The sequence below is a fragment of the Cibotium barometz genome, chromosome 32 (assembly GCF_041138505.1).
Source record: "Cibotium barometz isolate CiBa-2024 chromosome 32, ASM4113850v1, whole genome shotgun sequence".
Lineage (NCBI taxonomy): Eukaryota > Viridiplantae > Streptophyta > Polypodiopsida > Cyatheales > Cibotiaceae > Cibotium > Cibotium barometz.
The window spans coordinates 7537712-7557936 of NC_141077.1; the positions used below are offsets into that span (position 1 = coordinate 7537712).

The 20225-nt window shown below is 43.0% G+C and overlaps 1 protein-coding gene across 2 annotated transcripts in view; it reads left to right on the forward strand.

Moving 5' to 3' along the window:
• Nucleotides 1-1092: 1092 nt before the first annotated feature.
• Nucleotides 1093-20225, forward strand: part of LOC147619767 (nuclear pore complex protein NUP93A-like) — a 110253-nt gene continuing 91120 nt past the window's right edge. Inside the window, exons 1-4 of one of the 2 annotated variants that reach the window (XM_086825601.1) lie at nt 1093-1357; nt 1471-1562; nt 19209-19275; nt 19683-19742. In XM_086825601.1, coding sequence (XP_086681727.1) covers nt 1256-1357; nt 1471-1562; nt 19209-19275; nt 19683-19742 — 321 coding nt within the window. In that variant the 5' untranslated portion in view covers nt 1093-1255. The remainder of the gene's footprint in view (nt 1358-1470; nt 1563-19208; nt 19276-19682; nt 19743-20225) is intronic. The other variant, XM_086825602.1, reaches the window with a different exon arrangement.

A 20225-nucleotide genomic window follows, 5' to 3' on the forward strand; every position in this document is an offset into this window, starting at 1 on the left:
CATTTTCTTATGTCTCTCTGCAAATATTTTTCCCTCTAATTATGTTGAAGAACAACCACTCTAAAGCCTCATTGGAGTTTTCTATGCTATGCATGCATCCATTGGAGAGGCAATGTTTGTATCTCAAAGGAGGGGACAACCATGGTCTCAGAATCATGGCAAATGGGGGACCTTGAATTTTCAGCAGCAAGGTGCATAGCCCTACCAACACATAGTAGGCATGTGGAAGACCTTGAAGATGAACTGAGTATATGGAAAAATAGCCTCTGTTTTGATGCACGTGAGGGGCAAGAGTTTCAAGATCGAGGTGAAGGCAATGACAAGCTTTCAAGTCAACAAGGAGATGGACTCGATCAACATGAAGTAAATGTCACAAGAGGGGCAAAAAATGAAGACATTATAACAATTTTAGATTAGATTACATGCTTGTAATTTTGTAGCAAGCTCACCCTTGACATTCAGAGAGCTTTTTGGTAGAGGTTGTGGCATTCGTACATGGAAACAAAGATTTCCTCTTTTCTTTACGTTGGTGGCCTTGCCACCAACCAATGGAGATCAATCGTTGGTGCTAGCCCAGCTTGTCCGAGATGTGCAGGAGTTTCAAGGATAATCTACCATTGCTTATGGGAGTGCAAGGAGGCACATAGAATTTGGATTACAATAGCACACCTTTTTGGAGGGATGCCTACATTTGTTTTGGTGCTATTGCTTGGTTGACATAGTCGGGGCTGTAACTCAGGTTTGAAGGGAACGATAGAGATGGTCATGCGGATTACTCAACGAGTGGGTCAGCGGTGTCGGTGTCATCTTCAAGACATGCCACGATCATGCTCAAGCCAGGCTACGTACCTTTAGCACATAGATTGGACACTGTATAGGAGATCATTGCTATCATCACAACCTGGCACATTTGGAAGGCTAGACGCACTAAGACCATGGAGGGCACTGTGATACGCAGTGCATTTGCAGTATCTGGTGTGATTTTATCCACACTTATGGCCACTTGGAGAGAAGGTGGCCCAATTAATGAGAGAATGGGATAAAAAAGCAACGAAGGAATTTCTTTAATGCAGAAAAAAATAAAAAAGCAACGAAGGAATTTCTTTAATGCAGAAAAAAATAAAAAAGCAAAACTAAGGAATTTCTTTAAGCAAGAATTAAGAGTAGTAGCGTGAAGCTGCTATCATCAGCGCTAGGGCGCCAAAGGAGCTGTTTGAAGCATTTTCTCTCGCATCTCAACAGGTAACGTACAGCCATGGCGGGCGACACGGACATGAGGAGCTGGGCCGATCTCCTGCACAATTCCACCCAGCTCCTTCAATCGGCCACCCCTTCGGCGCAGTTCCCCCCCATCCAGGTGCGTCCTCCTCTTCATGCGTCAAGTTTTCCTTCGCCACATGCGACAGGGTTTTTTTCCCTTGAATCGATAGAGTAAATGCTATTGGATTACCCAGGACCTTTCCTGTGCAGAGAAGCCTGGACCAGCTGGAGGCTTTGTCAAGGAAGCTTAAAGCACGGACATCACGGCTTGAAGTTCCCAGCCAGGCCATTGCCGCCACAAGGTAGGTCTTGTTCTCTCTTTCATTGTCTGTCAAGACTTGAGATAGTAATGTTCCCTTTTGAAGAACAGCTAGATGGAATGATTTTTAATTGCATACATTTCCCAGATGGCTAGGGCTACAGATTGAGGGCTCAGGCTACTGAGCCTATTATGCAAGGCTGAAAAAGGCCATGGTCCACGAGAGTTGTTATTCGAGGGAAATGTATTTGGAAAGACTTCGTCATGTATCTCTTTGAGGAGTAGATGTGCTTGGCCACCGGAGTTCATTTTAGGTTAGGAAGTTATGCAGCCGACAGCAGGATATTATCTCAGCAAGGTGCACCTATTTGCTCATGCAAGAACTTTTCTTACCGATCTAGTCAAAGACCCAATGATGAAGGGGATGGCTTTAAAATGTTCACAATGTTAAGACAAGTGTAAATTTGTGGGCCATGTGATGGGCATTATGGGCGAGAGCAGCAGAAAATGCTTTGTTATGTTGGCACTAGCTGGTGATTGAGTTCAAAATAAGGGTGGGTAAATTTATACACGTGGGAGACCAGCATGTATAGGATAGGTCCTGGCTAAGATTTGTATAGGGCTTCATGAATATCGCTATCAAGTTCTTCTACTAGATGGGAAGATAGGATACATGACTAGACCAACTTTGCTAGTTGGTTCCTCCATTGCACAAGGATAGTCTATCCCAATGCTCCTATTAAAACAGCCCCTTGCTTCGGAGGAGCTCCTACAAGACAACCATAGCTCCATCCGGAGCACCTCGGCATCCCATCCCACCGAACCCTGCTATCCAAGTATCTAGCTAGAGCCATGGCCAAGGCCTTGCTTGGGTCTCCATCCTGAAGGACTCCTCCTTGTTTGGGTCTAATTTAAAGTAGGATTGTGTCATGACCTTTGGAGATTGCTCACTTACCTTTGATGCAGAAGTTACTAACAAGAAAGTCCAAGAATTTTCTCTAAGAGACTCCACAAACTCGCAAGAACTATTGACTTTGAGACGATCGTTCTATTGATTGATATCTTTGGAACATCCTTGTTTTTGAATTCTGTTTAGGGTCAAACTCAAACTTGAGCATCCTATACCATGGAAGCCCACTATCTAAGTCTTGAGCTAGAGCCATGGCCAAGGCCTTGTTGGCTATTCATCCAGAGGGACGACTCCTTGTGTGGGTCTTGACTCTTGTTTAAGGTAGGGAGTATATTATAATCCCTCATTATTCGATGAAAAAGTTATTAGCAAGAAAGTCAGGGAAATGCCTCTAAAGAGACTCCAGAGATTTCCAAGAACTATCATCTTCCGTAAGATCTTTTTGATTGATGGAGAATTGATTCTGGCCCTTTTGTTGTGATCTAGAATCAAGTTTGGCTCATGTGCGGAATACTCTGGCTTAGATCCTCTAACCAATGCCATGGTGTTTGAGAAATACTGCATTATCCATTCAACTCTCTATTTCAAACTATGAGAAAAAAACGGACTCTAAACTAGAGTTTGTTAAAATTCGACCTTTGACGTGTTAGTTAACAAATGTTTGTATGATTTCTTAGAAGTGTAAATTGACCATTAAAACTAATGGTTTTGTGTCTAGGATTGTGATAGGGTGTACCTTTGGATCCATTTGATGGCCAACGTGGATGCTGAAACTGATCTGTTTCACCCAATACTTCCTTAAGTCTACTGACATGAAATACGAGATGAACTTTCACATGAGAAGGCAAGTCCGATTCATATGCAACTGAACCAATCCGACGTTCAACCTGAAATGGTCCGCAGTATATAGGGGATATTTTTGGAGATCGACCCGTCCGTAAAGTCTCAGAATCTTTCGGAACTCGCAAATATACCATCGTTTTTTTAGAGAACTCTCGGTGAACGATGCCTATTAGAATAAAATCCGTATGTCTTGAGCGTTTCTAATAGATTTCTTCGCAACTTGTAACATTTCTTGCATGTCTTGCAAAAAAGTACGTGCTGCATCATGCTGAAGTCCTAAAAATCCCATGGTAATAGGTGATCTTGGTTGAAATCCATACATAAGCATAAAAGGACTAAAATTGGTACTCGTATGCTTAGTATTGTTATATGTAAATTGTAAATTCTGATAATCCTCCCATGAACCTTGTCTTTTGGAGACAACCTCTTCATCGAATAGCCACATGCCTTCGACGAATGGTTGTATCCCTTGATGAATGGTTGTGCCTCTACATCGAATAGACAATCCCTTAGCCTAAAGTTGTATCCTTTCGTCTGTTTTCACGTCCTTTCCTCAAAGGACATGCCTCTTCAAATGTCTCTCTTCATCTCCTATATAAGAGACCTATTGTGTTTTCCTAAAGTCTTTTGTTCTCTAAGTTAAGTACTTAAGTAGTAATTAGTACACAATATGAGGGATTAACAACATAATCCTCACAGTGGTATCAGAGCTAAAACCTTTCCTACCCGTGGGTTGTGAAGCCCTCACCCTCTCTGCGGCACTCTCTCTTTCACCCCTCTTCTCAGTATTGTATGGAAGCAACGGAGCGATGGTGGACCTGGCGTAAAGCTTTGCCCATTGTGATGTAAAAGAAAATTAAAAAATTCCACTCACACACGCACCTTGTGTGTCTCAGAGAGGAAACCCTTTCTGCATACCTAGATTACCCCCTCCCTGCTGTCGGTGGTGGTAGCCGTTCGTTGCATGTCAGGAACTCCCCCCTCTCTGCTGAGTATGGAGCATCCCCCTCCTCGCTTCGTTTGTTGTAGGCCATGAGCCCCCTCCTCGCTTCGTGCAGTTGTCGGCCCTGAGCCCCCCTCGCTGCTGAGTATCGACTGCCCCCCTCTTCGCATCGTGAAGATGCAGCTGGCGGCGCCTTTTCGAAGAGGCGCACCCTTCCTTCTGGTTGGGTATGTGACGATTCTAGGCCACCGTCACCCTTAGGCCATAAACAAATTTTTATTTTATTTTTTTTGGCACGGTACATGGCATTTGGGCCTCTAAAAAAAAAAAAAAAGAGTGTGCGTGAATGTGAAGCGCTGCCTCCCCCCTCCCCTTCCGTTGGCGATTTGACGCTTATCCCCCCCCCCCCGGCTGTTAGGATGCCGCCGACTGCACTTTCGCCTTCATCCTCTCTCTTGGCTCTGCCCACGTCACACTGTGTGCGCGCTCTTGCCATCCACGTGCATGCTTCATGGACAATTTTCCGGAGGAGCCCTGCATGCACATCCCCTACCTGAGTTACATCGACGAGATCCCCGAGGCTCTCCTTCTCGAACACAGCCCTCTTCGTGCCCCCACTCCGAAACCGGTGCCACCTTCTGCCGATGCTGGGTGGATTCCACGTCTCCTGGACTCTCCTATCCCAGTAGCCCCGGCCTCACAGGTGTACCACATACATGTCAGCAGCCGCATGTAACCGAACCCGGCACTTGGGCGATCTAGACTATTTTCCTCACCTGCGAGCCACTGCACCTTGCTCATTTCGAGTACTTCCTGTCACGGTACCCTTAGTTGGCACACTTTCTTCCAGAGTGCAGTGTGGATGGCCTCCGCAATATCTTCTCCACGCGCTCTCTTGTGACATTCTATTGCGAGATCTTTGTTCCCGATTATACTCCATTATCTCCGGTGCCTAGCCCTTTGGCGGAACCAAACAAGGAAGTGGTAGCAAACGAAGTAACCTCCGAAGATGATCCCGAGAAAGTGGAGGACCCGGACTTCAAGTACGAGGATCCCGTTACTGCCTCTCCAGCAGTTGTTCCTTCCATCCTACATCCTGGGTGGACCTTTCTTGCTTCACCTCAGTACTCTCTCTGAGTTCTCCAGATGTTGACTTCGCACGACAACGTGCCACCCGCCGATCGTCAGATGGAGGCCTTGTAGATGACCACTCTTCAACAACAGATGGAGGACTTGCAAAGGGTCCTTTTCGACGGTATGACATCAATGCGATCACAAATGGAAGACATGCAACAACAGCACCAACACCAGCGCAAGGGATCCAAGAAGTCACAACGAGCGCGTCGATCGCGTTCACCGACTTCATCATCATCCTCGGTGGGCCAGCAGGAAGATCTCTCAACTCCTCCTGATCCGACCGCCGAGGTAGACAATGTTGAACTCAAACTTTTGTATAAATTAATGGCCACAGCACAGACAAGAAAGATGGATATCAAGTTACCTGAGCCCTACAATGGCCATCGTGATAAGTGGTTAATCGATCACTGGCTTTACAAGATGGAGGTTTATTTCTCAAATACCGATTTGCTCGAGAATAAAAAGGTGGCATTGGCCAGTACCCTCTTGAAAGATACCGCCTTCCTTTGGTGGTGACGCAGGATTTCAGATGGCAAGTCTACTCCGACGTGGGATAAATTCCGGCGTGCTCTTCGCAAGGCTTTTTTAGTGATGCCGTTGTCACATTATGACATGATACTGGGACAATCTTGGTTGTATAGATATGATCCAGTGATCAGCTTTCGTTCTCATTCAATCCAGTTATACCATGATGGTCGAGAGCTGGAACTTCGTGGCCTTTTCAGTGCCAAACCCATCACTGTTGTTTTTGCCCTGCAAGTCAAACGCCTTGTCCGCAAACGTGACTGTACAACATCCTTGGTCATGTTACGAGAGATTGAAGCAGAAACCAGTGAGCAATCTCAAGCCTCGTCATCAACAACTGCTTACTTGGAGCAATCCTTCTTCAGGCCTTTTCAAGATCTGTTTCCGAATGATCTTCCGACGACATTGCCTCCTCGTTGTCCTGTGGATCACCCGATTGATCTTATCCCAGGTCAACCTCCTCCAACCTGAGCTCCATACCGTGTTTCGTACTCTGAATCTCAAGAGATACAAAGGCAATTATAGGAGTTGTTGGACAAAGGTCACATCCGCCCTAGCAAAAGTCCCTTCGGAGCCCCGGTTTTGCTTGTCAAAAAGAAGGATGGATCAATGCGGCTTTGCATTGATTATCGTGCTCTCAACAAGCTGACAATCAAGAACAAATTCCCTTTGCCTCCCATCGATGAGTTGTTCGACCAGCTGCTTGGTGCAAAGGTGTTTTCCAAGATTGATTTGAAGTCCGGCTATCATCAAATTCGTATCCGTAATGGTGATGAATACAAGGTAGCCTTTCGGACAAAATATGGCCATTATGAATTCTTAGTCATATCTTTTGGGTTAACCAATGTCCCGGCCACTTTCATGACCCTGATGAATGAAATTTTTGGGCCGTACTTGGACAAGTTTGTGATCATTTATCTCGATGATATTCTGGTTTTTAGCCGATCTATGGTCGATCACAAAGAGCATTTACAGATTGTCTTTGAAGTACTACGCACCAATGTGCTGTACATCAACAAGAAGAAGAGCGAATTTTTCAAGAACCATGTGGAATATCTTGGTCACATCATTTCTGCTAATGGGATTGCAATAGATCCTAAGAAGATTCAGGCGATTGTGGATTGACCTTTGCCTCTCACCATTTCAGATGTTCGATCTTTCTTGGGACTTGCTAACTTTTATCACAGCAAGGTGTGTAGGTTTTCAGAGATTGTTGCCCCTTTGACAGAATTGACAAAGCTGGACAAACTTTAGTGGTCTTTTGAAGCTGAGCAATCGTTCAATGATCTCAAGCATGCCTTGACGACAACCCTGGTCTTGGCATTGCAGATCCCACCCCAGCCCTTTGATGTAACGATAGATGCCTCAGATTGTGCTTCTAGTGGAGTTTTGATGCAGAATGATCGTGTCATTGCTTTTGATAGCAAGAAGTTTTCAGCCATTCAAAGCAGGTATCCTATGTATGATAAGGAGTTTTTGGCAATCGTGCATGCTTATCGGACTTGGAGACATTATCTTCTTGGAGTAGATTTAGATGTACGTATAGATCATCAATCTCTGACGTACATTTTCACTCAGCCTGTTATGAACTCTCGAGACAAGGCCGATGGGTTGAATTCTTGGCTAATTTCCACATGACTATCCAGTATGTTCTTGGTCTTCAGAATGTGGTTGCAGATGCTTTGAGCCGCATGCCTCGAGCCACTAATTTTGTCATCAGAGATGTGCAAATGGAAATCCTTGCTTGTTTCAAAAATGAGTATTTGATTGATAGAGATTTTGGAGATGCGTTCCGTGCTCTCAAATCTTCTAATCCCAGTCCTGCAAAAATGAACATGTTTGCAGCCTACACCATCATAGATGAATTGCTGTTCTTTTCTGATCGCATTTGTGTGCCTCACAATACTTCATTGCGGAAGATTCTCATTCAAGAGCATCATGAAGTTCCTTATGCTGCTCATCCTGGTATCAACAAGACATATCGGCTTTTGTCTGCTACATACTTCTGGCCTCAGATGCAGCAAGATGTTATCAAATTTGTCAAAGCTTGTCATTCGTGTTAGATAATGAAAGCCTCTCGACGACTTCCTCAAGGGTTACTTCAACCGTTGCCAGTTCCCAATGAGAGATGGGAAAGTATCAGTATGGATTTTATTACCACTTTGCCTTGTTCATCCAAAGGTAATGTTCAGATTCTTGTGGTGGTTAATCGATTTTCCAAAATGGTGCATTTCATTCCTTGCAAGAAAACTGCTTCAGTCCCAGATGTGGTGTCATTGCTCGTACAACATGTCTTCAAATTTCATGGTTTGCCGAAGACCATCATCTCTGACAGAGATCCAAAGTTCACTGGACATTTTTGGACATCTTTGTTCAAATCTCTTGGCACGAATACAACTCGTCTCTTAGCGTATCTCCCCTTTGGCTGCCACTTCCATGGATCTTATCCCAAAGAGGTTTTAAGTACTCCTTGCAAGCAACGTGATTTTTCTCAGTCCGTTCGCATATGTCGGCAATATTTTGTAGACAATTAGAGTTTGGTTGTCCGAATGGAGACCTTGACCTAGCAAGGTGTTTTGCTTGGAAGAATCCTTCGCACACAGCCAGTACATCTTTAGAGTGGTTGTTATCATTCTGAATCTCCATTTGCTGAAATTCAAATTTAATATCTTATGGCGCTACAAATATCTCTTTATATCTTTGCCAACATATAACCAACCCTAGAAACCTACCTATACACGTAGATTACATTTTGAAACAGCTGTGACAAGTGTGGAACGGCCGTTCGAGATTTTTTTTTGAGATTTTTTTTTAGGTATGATGCTTCACATGATGAAGGTTGATCGTAGTAATCACAGCCTTAATTAACTTAATTACTATAGAGATGAATTTAGATGAATGCAAATGTAACTATATTAATGATGCAAACGATTATAACTGAGATGAAATTTGTGAACAGTTCTATGAAGAAATTTGTGAACAGTTCTATGATGCTGACGTTGATGTTGACTTCATGTTGAATGACAACTTCAGGATTTGATGAATGAACTTGATTGATTTATGAAAAATGATGTCTATCACTTAAATATGTGTGGAGGAAGCTGGTCGGCCAGCACAAGTGTTGTCGGCGAGGTTTAGACAATTACTATTTGCAATAGTATCCCTTAAATGCTGCACTTTGTCCTGATGCTGCTCAAATAAATGATGACCATTGATTATGACTTGGCCGCCTATTGTTAGGGTTCTTGATTGAAAAGATGCAGGGGAGAAGAGAGCTTGAGCTCTTGCAAGCGTGCACACACTCACAAAAACCCTAGAAGAGAGCACACAAGGTGAGAGGTTGAAAATTCTTCTTCTTCTTCACACAACAAAAGAGGTATACAAAGAAGATAAAGTGACTAACACACATAATAGAGTATATACAAGCGGTCCATAATGTGAACACGCTAAGAGGAGTGGGTAAATGTGGACTAGTCGGTGTAGTCCAGTTGTAGAATCTCTGGCGAAGATATGTCAATGCCAGCTACCAAACCCGCCAGTGATATAAATGTCGAACAGTCATGCAGGCGCCTCGTGAGTGTCAGCTCATGTTGAGGTTGATATCTCAACATTGATGTGGCTGCCGACCCCTGCCCAAGGGGCTGTATGGTTGCCGATTGGTTCTCTACACTCTCCAATGATGATGGTAATGTCACAAAATTCCTCACATCTTTCTACTGTTCATATGTGGCATATGGAGCCTGACATGACATGCATGTATGGTTGGTGGAGTCTGACATGGTGTGTCTCTATGGCATATGGAGCTTGTCATGACAATACACGTATGGCTCATGGAGCCTGAGATGATAGTACATGTGTGGCTTGTGGGGCGTGACATGGTGTACATGTTTGGCTCATGGAGCTTGACATGATGTGTTTCCTTGGGACTAGCTATCCTAGAGTTTTTCGTGGCTCTCGTCTGTGTAGGGGCATGATGCTGTAAATCCCGTAGATCAAGATAAGATTGATTTCTTAAGTGATTATGTTGATTGTTATGTTGACTCCCTACCTGGACAATTATCCCCAGAGGGGCCAGAGCCAGAGGATCATTGTATTGACATATTCCTTGGTAGCTCTCCTCCTAAAACCGACCTCCTTATAGGGGGAGTGTTGTCCAACAGGAGGAAATTATGACTCAAGTGAATGATTCGCTTGAAAAGGGGTTGATAAGGCCAAGTTCTTTGTCTTATTGTTCTCCAGTTTTGCTTGTGCAGAAAAAGGATAGGATATACAGAATGTGTGTTGATTATAGGGTCCTTAACAAGATTACTATCAAGAGCAGGTTTTCGATTCCTATAATCGATGATATTCTTGACAAACTTGAGAGAGCTGCTTGTTTTAGTCGCATTGATCTTAAGAGTGGCTACCATCAGATTAGAGTGGTATCTCAAGATGTGCACAAAACGGCTTTCAGAACCTCATTTGGGCTATATGAATATTTGGTGGTGCCATTTGGTCTTACAAATGGTCCCGTCACTTTCAGTAGAATGATGGACATAATTTTTAGACCTCACCGCAAGTTCACATGAACTTTCTTTGATGATATTATTATCTTTTCAAAGAGTGAGACTAAGCATAAAGAACATCGTGCCATTGTTTTTGAAGAGCTTAGGAAACACAAGCTTTTCAGCAATGGAAAGAAGAGTGAATTCTTCTTGTCAGAGATCTATTATTTGGGGCATATTGTTTTAAAAGATGGTGTACACATGGATCCCGCAAAGATTCAAGCTATTAAGGATTGGCTAGAGCTTCAGAATGTTCATCAAGTCAGGAGCTTCATTGGTTTATGCTCTTACTACTATCGACGATTTATTCGACACTTTACTTTCTTGGCTTCTCCGTTGCATGATTTGACGAAGAAGAAAGTTGCATTTCATTGGTCTGATTCTGAAAGGACAGTTTTCCAAAAGTTAAAGGACGCCATCATCTCAGGGCATGTTCTTATTATTCCAAATTTGCATAGACCTTTTGTGGTCGAATGTGATGCATGTGGAGATTGTTTGGGGGCTGTATTAAATCAAGAGGGACATGCAGTGGCTTTTGAAAGCCATCGCCTATAACATGTAGAATTGTATTTGCAGGTCTATGAGGAAGAGTTATTGGCTGTTATTCATGTCCTCCAAACATGGAAGCATTATCTTTTGGAGGTTGAATTTATGGTTAAAACAGATCATTAGAGTTTACGGCACTTTCTCACATAGCCTAAGCTCTCAGAAAAGCATCTATGGTGGGCAAATTTCTTGTCCATGTGTCATTTTCAGATTTTGCATACTCCAGGGAAGAAGAATTTGGTAGTGGATGCTTTGTCACGTAGGCCTCAAGTGCATGCAGTGACTACCGCCTATCATCAGGACTTGTTAGGGATGCGGGATATGTATGCTTTGGGGACATATTTTCAGCTTATTTGGGGTAATTTGAATGATGATACTGCTGTCCCATCTTATTTGATTCGAGATGGTTTTCTGATGTGCAAAACCGTATGTGTGGTCCAAGAATTGTGCCAAAAGGTTATGGAAAAGTGTCATGCTCTTCCATATGCATATCATCGTGGTATTTTGGCAACTAAAGATATTTCTTTTGGCCAGCTTTATGTAGGGATATTGAAGTTTATGTTCGTGAGTGCCTAGTGTGTCAGAAAGCCACGTTTGACAGGCACAAGACAACTGGTTTGCTTCAACCCTTACCCATTCCACAGGAACCATGGGAAAGCATTGCTATGGATTTCATTATGGATTTGCCGAGATTGGCGCATGGTAGTGATGCTATATAGACTATCATTGATTGCTTTAGCAAATAGGTACGTGTGAGGAAAACAATCAAGCTAAAGTACATGACAAAGTTGTTCTTGGCTCAGATTTTCAAATATCATGGCATGCCCAAGTCCATTGTAGAAGATAGAGATTCTCAGACCACCGGTTTATTTTGGCGGACATTGTTTGATAACATGGAGACAAAGCTGAGTTTCTCATCACCTTATCATCCTTGAACGGATGGTCAGATTGAAATTGCAAATTCACCTGTACTTGATTTGCTCAAGTGTCGTGTATCTGAGCAGAAGTCAGATTGAGAAAAGTATTTGCCATTGGGTGAGTTTGCATACAATAACACTGTGCATTCTTCAACTAATAAGGCTCCGTTTGAGATAGTCTATGGCAAGGTGGTGCTTCCATCTGTCTTATGAACAAAAGATGAAATCTTTGCATGAGTATATCCGAGATTTGGATACTGCATTTGCACAAGTTTGGACAGCCATAGAAAGATCTCAAGCTAAGCAGAAAAAGGAAGCAGACAAGTACATGCGAGAAGTTATTTTCAAGGAAGGTGATTGGGTATTACTTAAGTTTGAGAAAGTATGCCTTCGGTAAAGGCCAGACAAAAAAGGCCCGTTTCATACGCTTTCAAACAGGTATTAAGGGCCATTCCAGATCTTGCAGAAGATAAATAAAGTGGCTTATAGATTAGTATTGCCCGATCATTGGAAAATACATAATGCATTTCATGTCAGCGTGTTGAGGCCATATGTGGGACCACTTCAACTAGTTTTGGAAGATCCACCAGAGGTGGATGAACTTGAGGAAGTATTGTAACTTGAGCAGATGGTTTTTCATAAAGAGCGTAAGCATGCAGGCGGCAAGCTAGTACGCAGGTATCTTGTGAAGTTTAAAAACTATTCGGCTATGAATGCAAAATGGATGGACGGGAATTATTTTGAGGATTATCCGGAGCTTCTGAGGAAGCTTTTCAGTTGCGGTCGATTGCTTAGAAACCGGGGGGAATGTCACAAAATTTCTCACAGCTTCTGTTTTTCTACTTGTCATGTATGGCATTTGGAGCCTGACACGACATGCATGTATGGCTAGTGGAGCCTGACATGGTGTGTCTGTATAGCATATGGAATAGGACATGACAATACATGTATGTGAAACTCGTGGTGCCCGAGGGACTAGGGCCCTTGACACACTTGTTGATACCATTAATGCATATTATTAAAACATTTAAACATGGCCAAAGCCTTAACACATATCCATCATCACTTTGCATAAAACATAAAAGCTAGACAAAACATCCACAAATGCTGAAAAATGGAGCTTGTACATGTGAGACCCCATAGAGGCCGGAATGGGCCGACCCCTTCCCCCCCTTGGAGTATTTTATTACCCAAGGAGAATAATATCATGTACAAGCTTTGAGGGCTTTACTCTCCCCACAGGAGATGCTGGATTATCCATATACAAATGCCATAACACAACCCAACACGAGGCAACCAAGCTAGAACAAAGGTTGTAGAAATGCCAAGCCAACAATATAATCCATATACCTCTGTGTGGGTACTGATTCTTTCCCAAAAACTACGTGTTCATGCAATGAGATGGTACAACAGGTTCAGATCTCAATTTAGCCGGTACAGTAAGTAAAGTGGGTGGTACAACAGGTACAGTGGTTGGTACAACGGGTACAAGGGTTGGTACAACCAAAACAGTGATTGGTACAACCAAAACAGTGATTGGTACAGTAGGTACAATGGCTGGTACAACAAATACAAGGGCTGGTATAACGGGTACAATGGTTGGTATAGTAGGTACAATGGCGAGAAATCATAATAAAATGATTAAATACCTTGTCTTCAGTATTTCTTCGCGATGGAGCCTCCAAAACAGTCTCCAACAGTCGGTATACTTCATGGGCAGAGAGAGAGAGAGAGAGAGAGAGAGAGAGAGAGAGAGAGAGAGAGAGTAGCCATCATTAGGGCAGCCTGTAACGGTGGTAGAGGCTAGTGTGCAGCAAGAGAGCCTCCTCCAAATGAAGAGAGGACTCCAATTTATAGATTTGGACGTCGCATGAGCTAAAATGGCAAGAGAAGGCTGTAATGACAAGTGGAGAGCCACACAATAGCTGAAGTGACAAGTGTGAGGCCACTTGTCTCACTTTGATCCACTTTCTTGCCACATGTCCCAATCTAAGAGATGGGTTCTCTCATAATCTTTACCTCTAAAAATATTCCAACTAGTAGTCCATTTGTCATAGGTACTTTGGCAACTCTTGGTATCTACTTAATTTCAGATGTAATGACGTGAATAGAATTTCCATCGGAGTCGGGCCAAAAATAGCAACTCTCCTAAATTTTAGGAGTGTGATCCTTTTCCAGGATAATCTCCCATTCCCAAAGCTCATACTTTCCAAATATTTAGACGTCCTGGAGTCCACCACACCCCTTTCATACTTGGAAATGCCCTGGCTAGTGACATCCTTCCTAGCTTAAAAGTTGTCCGCAACTTTAAGCTTGAAGCCATACATCCAAGATATAATTATGTCCCATCAAGTGGGCGAGACGAGACAGTCTCAAAAATCCAATGTAATTGAAAGAATCCACGTTCCAAAGAAATGGGTGAGACTAAATAAGTCTCTATAATACCAATATCAAAATCATGTCCTAAAATAAATGGGCGAGAATTCCGTGAAAGATATGCTAGACACAGGCACAAGAGCCAACTTTGTCTCAAATGAGTCAAATGAGTATGTCCTAGACATGATGATAAGAATCAACCATGTCTCCACATAGAATATACTAGATACGGGCATAGAGTCAACCGTATCTACAAACAATATATGTCGAAACATGGGATATTAAATCCAAATCCATAATCCATTAACTCAAGGCACACAAACATGTGCGAGTCTAGAGCACAAACACGCTCAAGGCACAGAAAGAGGTGCCAATCCACATGACCCTTGGCGTAGACATGAGTTCCCTGCCAAACAGGCATCATGTCCACTCTACCACTTGCATTCCGTGTTGGTACTCCGACCACACACCTTGGATGAGAGGTGGGCTCAAGTAATAAGATAAAATAATCACTCGCAGGCATAGATAGCATGGTGTTTCATAAGCATTTCTGCTATACACAGTTTATAGGCATTTCAGCCACCACCAACTCACACTTTCCTCTCAAGTGTCCATGTTCCCTTCCATCTGCTCTCTATTGTTCCACCCACACATAGGAGAAACAATCTTCAAGAGAGCATGTAGGACAAGAGAACACTACACAAGGTATGTTGTGCTTGATACTACCCTTTGAAGTGCTCATGTTCCCTTCCATGTGCTCTCTATTGTTACACCCACACATGGTAGAAACAATCTTCAAGAGAGTACGTAGGACAAGAGAACACTACACAGGGTATGTGAACCATGAGTTCGATAAGTCCAATGCATCCCAAATAAAGGGAGCCATAAACAATGTTTCCTTGAAACCATCTCAAGGCAAACAACACCACCTTTCTCCTTGCATGGCTATATAGACAATGATTAGTGAATATCAAAAACACTTCATAGTGAATAGCAAAAGCACCAACTTTGCAAACTCAAAGCATACTTAGCTTTTCTTTGCCAGGTTGATCATGAAGCCAAAAGAAATATCTCCTCACCATATCCTTAAGATATCCCCAAGATATATCTCCATATAGCTTGCCTGTAAGCTTGATAATATAATCCATAATATCCATATGGAAAGAGTGCTAAACACATGCGTCGTGCACATAACGCCAACTCCATACTTCCAAGATAAATTCTATGAATTCATAATTCCTTAGACCAAGCTGTCTATTGCTCATGCTCTTGCTTTATAGACTATGAAGCGGCTGGCCATGCTTAACAACAATGATGGTAAGTGTGGTTCCCACTTGAGATCTTTTCTCGTCCTTATTGATAGAAGGAAGTCTTTGCTTCTAAGAAAGCCTATGCGTTGATACCAATGAAACTCGAGGTGCTCGAGTGACTAGGGCCCTTGACACACTTGTTGATACCATCAATGCATATTAAAACATTTAAACATGGCCAAAGCCTTAACACATATCCATCATCACTTTGCACAAAACATAAAAGTTGGACAAAACATCCATAAATGTTGAAAAATGGAGCTTGCACATGTGACACCGCATAGAGGCCGGAATGGGCCGATCCCCTTCCCCCCCTTAGAGTATTTTATTACCCAAGGAGAATGATATCATGTACAAGCTTTGAGGGCCTTACCCTCCCCACAGGAGATGCCGGATTATCGATATACAAATGCCATAGCACAGCCCAACACGAGGCAACCAAGCCAGAACACAGACTGTAGAAATGCCGAGACAATAATATAATTCATATACCTCTATGTGGGTATTGATTCTTCCCCAAAAACCACGGGTCTTCATGCAATAGAGTTGGTACAACAAGTTCAGCTCTCCATTCAGCCAATATAGCAAGTATAGTGGGTGGTACAACAGGTACAGTGGTTGGTACAACGGGTACAAGGGTTGGTACAACCAGAACAGTGGTTGGTATAGCAAGTACAAGGGTTGGTACAGCCGGTACAGTGGTTGGTACAGTAGGTACAATGGCTAGAAATCATAATAAAATGATTAAATACCTTGTCTTCAGTATTTCTTTGCGATGGAAGCCTCCAAAACAGTCCCCAACAGCCAGTATACTTCATGGGCAGCCTGAGAGAGAGAGAAAATGAAATGTTATATTAACGTCTTCAAAAGGCCAAAGTGACCTATGAGACCAAAGTTACAACCATGTGACATCTGATACACTGTCTGGAAAAGAAAAGAAAGAACTAAGTATCTAGTCCCACAATACATCAGTAGAGAGAGAGAGAGAGAGAGAGAGAGAGAGAGAGAGAGAGAGAGAGTAGCCATCATTAGGGCAGCCTATAACGGTGGTAGAGGCTAGTGTGCAACAAAAGAGCCTCCTCCAAATGAAGAGAGGACTCCAATTTATAGATTTGGACCTCGCATGAGCTAAAATTGGCAAGAGAAGGCTATAATGACAAGTGGAGAGCCATACAATAGCTGAAGTGACAAGTGTGAGGCCACTTGTCTCAATTTGATCCACTTTCTTGCCACATGTCCCAATCTAAGATATGGGTTCTCCCATAATCTTTACCTCTAAAAATATCCCAACTAGTAGTCCATTTGTCATAGGTACTTTGGTAACTCTTGGTATCTGCTCAATTCCAGATGTAATGACGCGAACAGAATTTCCATGGAGTCAGGCCAAAAATAGCAACTCTCTTAAATTTTAGGAGTGTGATCCTTTGTATTCCAAGATAATCCCCCATTCCCAAAGCTTGTACTTTCCAAATATTTAGACGTCCTGGAGTCCACCACACCCCTTTCATACTAACCTGACAACTTATAAGTTGTACACACTAGACAAGACTTATTTAATACATGTGGTGGCAGGCTACGGCCATAAGGCGGGCACCGGACTTGTTTTCTACCAAGCCACTTGTAGGCTCCCCCTTTTGGACCAAAAAAGCACATGATAAAGCTATTTTTAGCGGAGGCTCTATTACTGGAGAAAACTCAGATTTGGAGGATGCGCATGCTTTTCTGTGTGCATGGAGAGCTGGTCTACCAGTTTTGCAGCTTTTGGCAGCCCTCTACCGCCATATGTGCATGGAGAGCAGGTCGACTAGTTTTGCAGCTTTTGGCAGCCCTCTACCGCCATCCATAGTTCATATCATACGTTTCATATTGCCATACGTCAAGGAGAATGATAGGTATGATTCAGCTCCTCATGAAGTTTCATACGTGGCCTTAAATTTGGGGCGATATAGTACATTGGTAAAGTTTAGGGCTTTTCATAGTATAGTGCCCACTGCCCAACCTGAGGGCAAGGTTCTTTACAGCTTGAGCCTAGTGCCTACAAGGTGTAGACCAGCCACAGTGTCACTTTCAGCAAAAAAGTCTCAATTTTTTACTACAAAAAAAGAGCAAGAATGATAGGCTAGTTTCATACACTGTTTTACCATACGTTAGCAAACATTTGCTTCACCAATCATACAAGTATGATATGAACTATGCCGCCATCCACTACGACGGAAACCATCTAGGATAATGGGGGAAGTTGGTCGACTACTTTTGGGAGCTTTCCTACCGCTGGCCGGCTGTTTACAGCTCTAAGAAGCTGATGGTCAGGGCACTGAAAAAGGGAGAAGAGCTGGCCAATTTGAGGAGAAGGGATTTCCTACTGACTGGAGACCTTCAGGCTTATGTACTGCAGTTGGTCGATTTTTCCTGTGGTTGCTGAGAGCTGGTCGACTGCTGCAAACAGCCTTCGAGGCTGGTCAACTTGTTGTGTGAGCTAGACAGGAGGAAGATGAGGATGCAAGGCTGTCCCGGTGCTATGGACTGTCCATGGTTGTCCTACATGTGCTTTACGCCGGGAATGCTCTCGTGCTGAGGATCGTCATCAAATTCAACATATGTTTTTGTTTTGCTTTCATACTGTACTGTATTGGAAGAGATAGGTGTTAGCTAGTGAAGAATCCATGGGCACCCGTGAAGTTGTATATGGAAGCAGACTCCTTTTTGGTAATCTAACCATTGGGGGGGGCGGGGGGGGGGGGTCTTCTGGCCCCTAGTGTGGTGTACTGTGCAGAGTTGTGATCTTTCTTTTATCTGTCATGCTTATGTGTTTATTCAGTTTTCATGATTGATAAGATTTCCGTGTTACAGCTGCCCTTCCGTTAAAGGTAATGCTGATGATGACGATGCCAGCTTGTCACCGTGCACACTGCAACCTGAAGGGTGTGCACGTGACATTCGGTGACACAGAGAAAGAGAAAATAGTGCTCCACCATTGGGTTCCAGTTGCCCTCCCTCCTCCCCTTCCCCCCTTTTCACTTGAATGGCCTCTTCTTGTCTTTTCTACTTCCTTGAACGGCTGTAAATAGGCTCATCCACCCTTGGTCTTCTCCCGTATGCTTTTTGTCTTCATTTTCTTGGCTTGCTAGATCTATTCACGTTTCCATGGATTGGCTGTCTAACCTGTTGAATGTAGTTGCTGTTGGGTTTAGTGCAGGGCAAATGGGGAAGGGAATTAGTAGATTTGACTGCGTATTACTGCTGAAGGGGGTGAGATTATTGCTGCTAAGGAGTGATGGTGTCATGAGACAAAACACAGAATGACAAAACATTGTTAGAAAATGTTATTGAGACTGGTTGGCTGAATGCAGATTAAAATCAAGTTTGTAATTATTAAATGATGTGAGAAAATCGATAGGGGCTGTTTATGGACAAAGCACAACCATTTTTTGTTTGTTGTGAACATGCCTCTGTTTCTGTCCACTTTGAGTTACAGCACAGAAAAGGTATTATTACCTTGTATTTTTTTTGTAAGGCATAATTTTAATCTTCAAGACGTTGCAATCCCTTCCAAAGCTTTTCCAAATCGCTGTGTATTTATTGCATCTAATAGCAAGTAGCTCTTCTAATTCAGATCACTATTTGGTGCACATTTGTAGATTGCTTGCACGAGAGGGCATCAATGCAGACCAGCTTACACGAGATTTGAATTCTTTTGAACTAAAGGTGGGTATTTCAAGGCCATTTGTGTTGGATTTTGATTTGCTCAGCTTGAGAGCTCTTAGTATTCTACACGATTGAGCAGGTTTCTCATCACAGCTTGAGGGAGTAGGAAGCAATTTGGGGGTGTAGAACTGAAGATGCGGATAATTGCTGTACTCGTAGCATTGACCACACAAATAATTTAAATGCTATCCAATTTCAATCATCTTGCCGTTATTTTTGATTCAACAATATGTGGAGTAGCAGTTTTTGGTTCTTAATGGTAATCCCAATATGAAGGATTTCTAGTGTATGTATGACTACAAGAGATGTACATCTTAAAATTTGCTAGAGTGCTAATGTATTCAAGTGTGCTTAAACCTTCTCTGTAGAGCCTGACAAGGTTTTTTAGGTGTTTGTTGTTTCTCCAGACAAGCTTTGAAGATGTTTTCCCTGTGGAGGCAACGACAGTGGAGGAGTATTTGCAGCAGGTAGCATGCTGTCCTGACTCCTTCCCTTGTCATGCTTAGCTTCAAAAGTTTCAGTTTTTACTTTAATCATGCAAGACCATAGTAGCTGTACACGACCTTAATAATCTTACCTGCACACCTGCACTTTTTCTGCATTGATGAATCCTGATGCATATTTGGCTCATTTTTGCAAGTCAGATGTACTTATTTAAAAGTGAAAGCTCACGTTTCTTTGCTTGCAATCCAGTGCAGGGTCTCATGGCCATGATTATATATTTTTGGTACACTTAACTCGTTCATTCTTGGGCATACCTCTGTAATTTGCCTTAGCTTGTCCTTGATGCTGCCACTTTGCCTTTTACTAACCTGTCCTGTCGCTGTCCGCATTTTGTTGCCCTTACTGGCCCTTTTGGCCTTACCTGTCCAGCGCCTAGCCCTATGTGTCCCCTGCCCTTTCCTGTAGGGTTTTCAGGAATAGTTGACTGCGTTTTTTTTTTTTTTCCC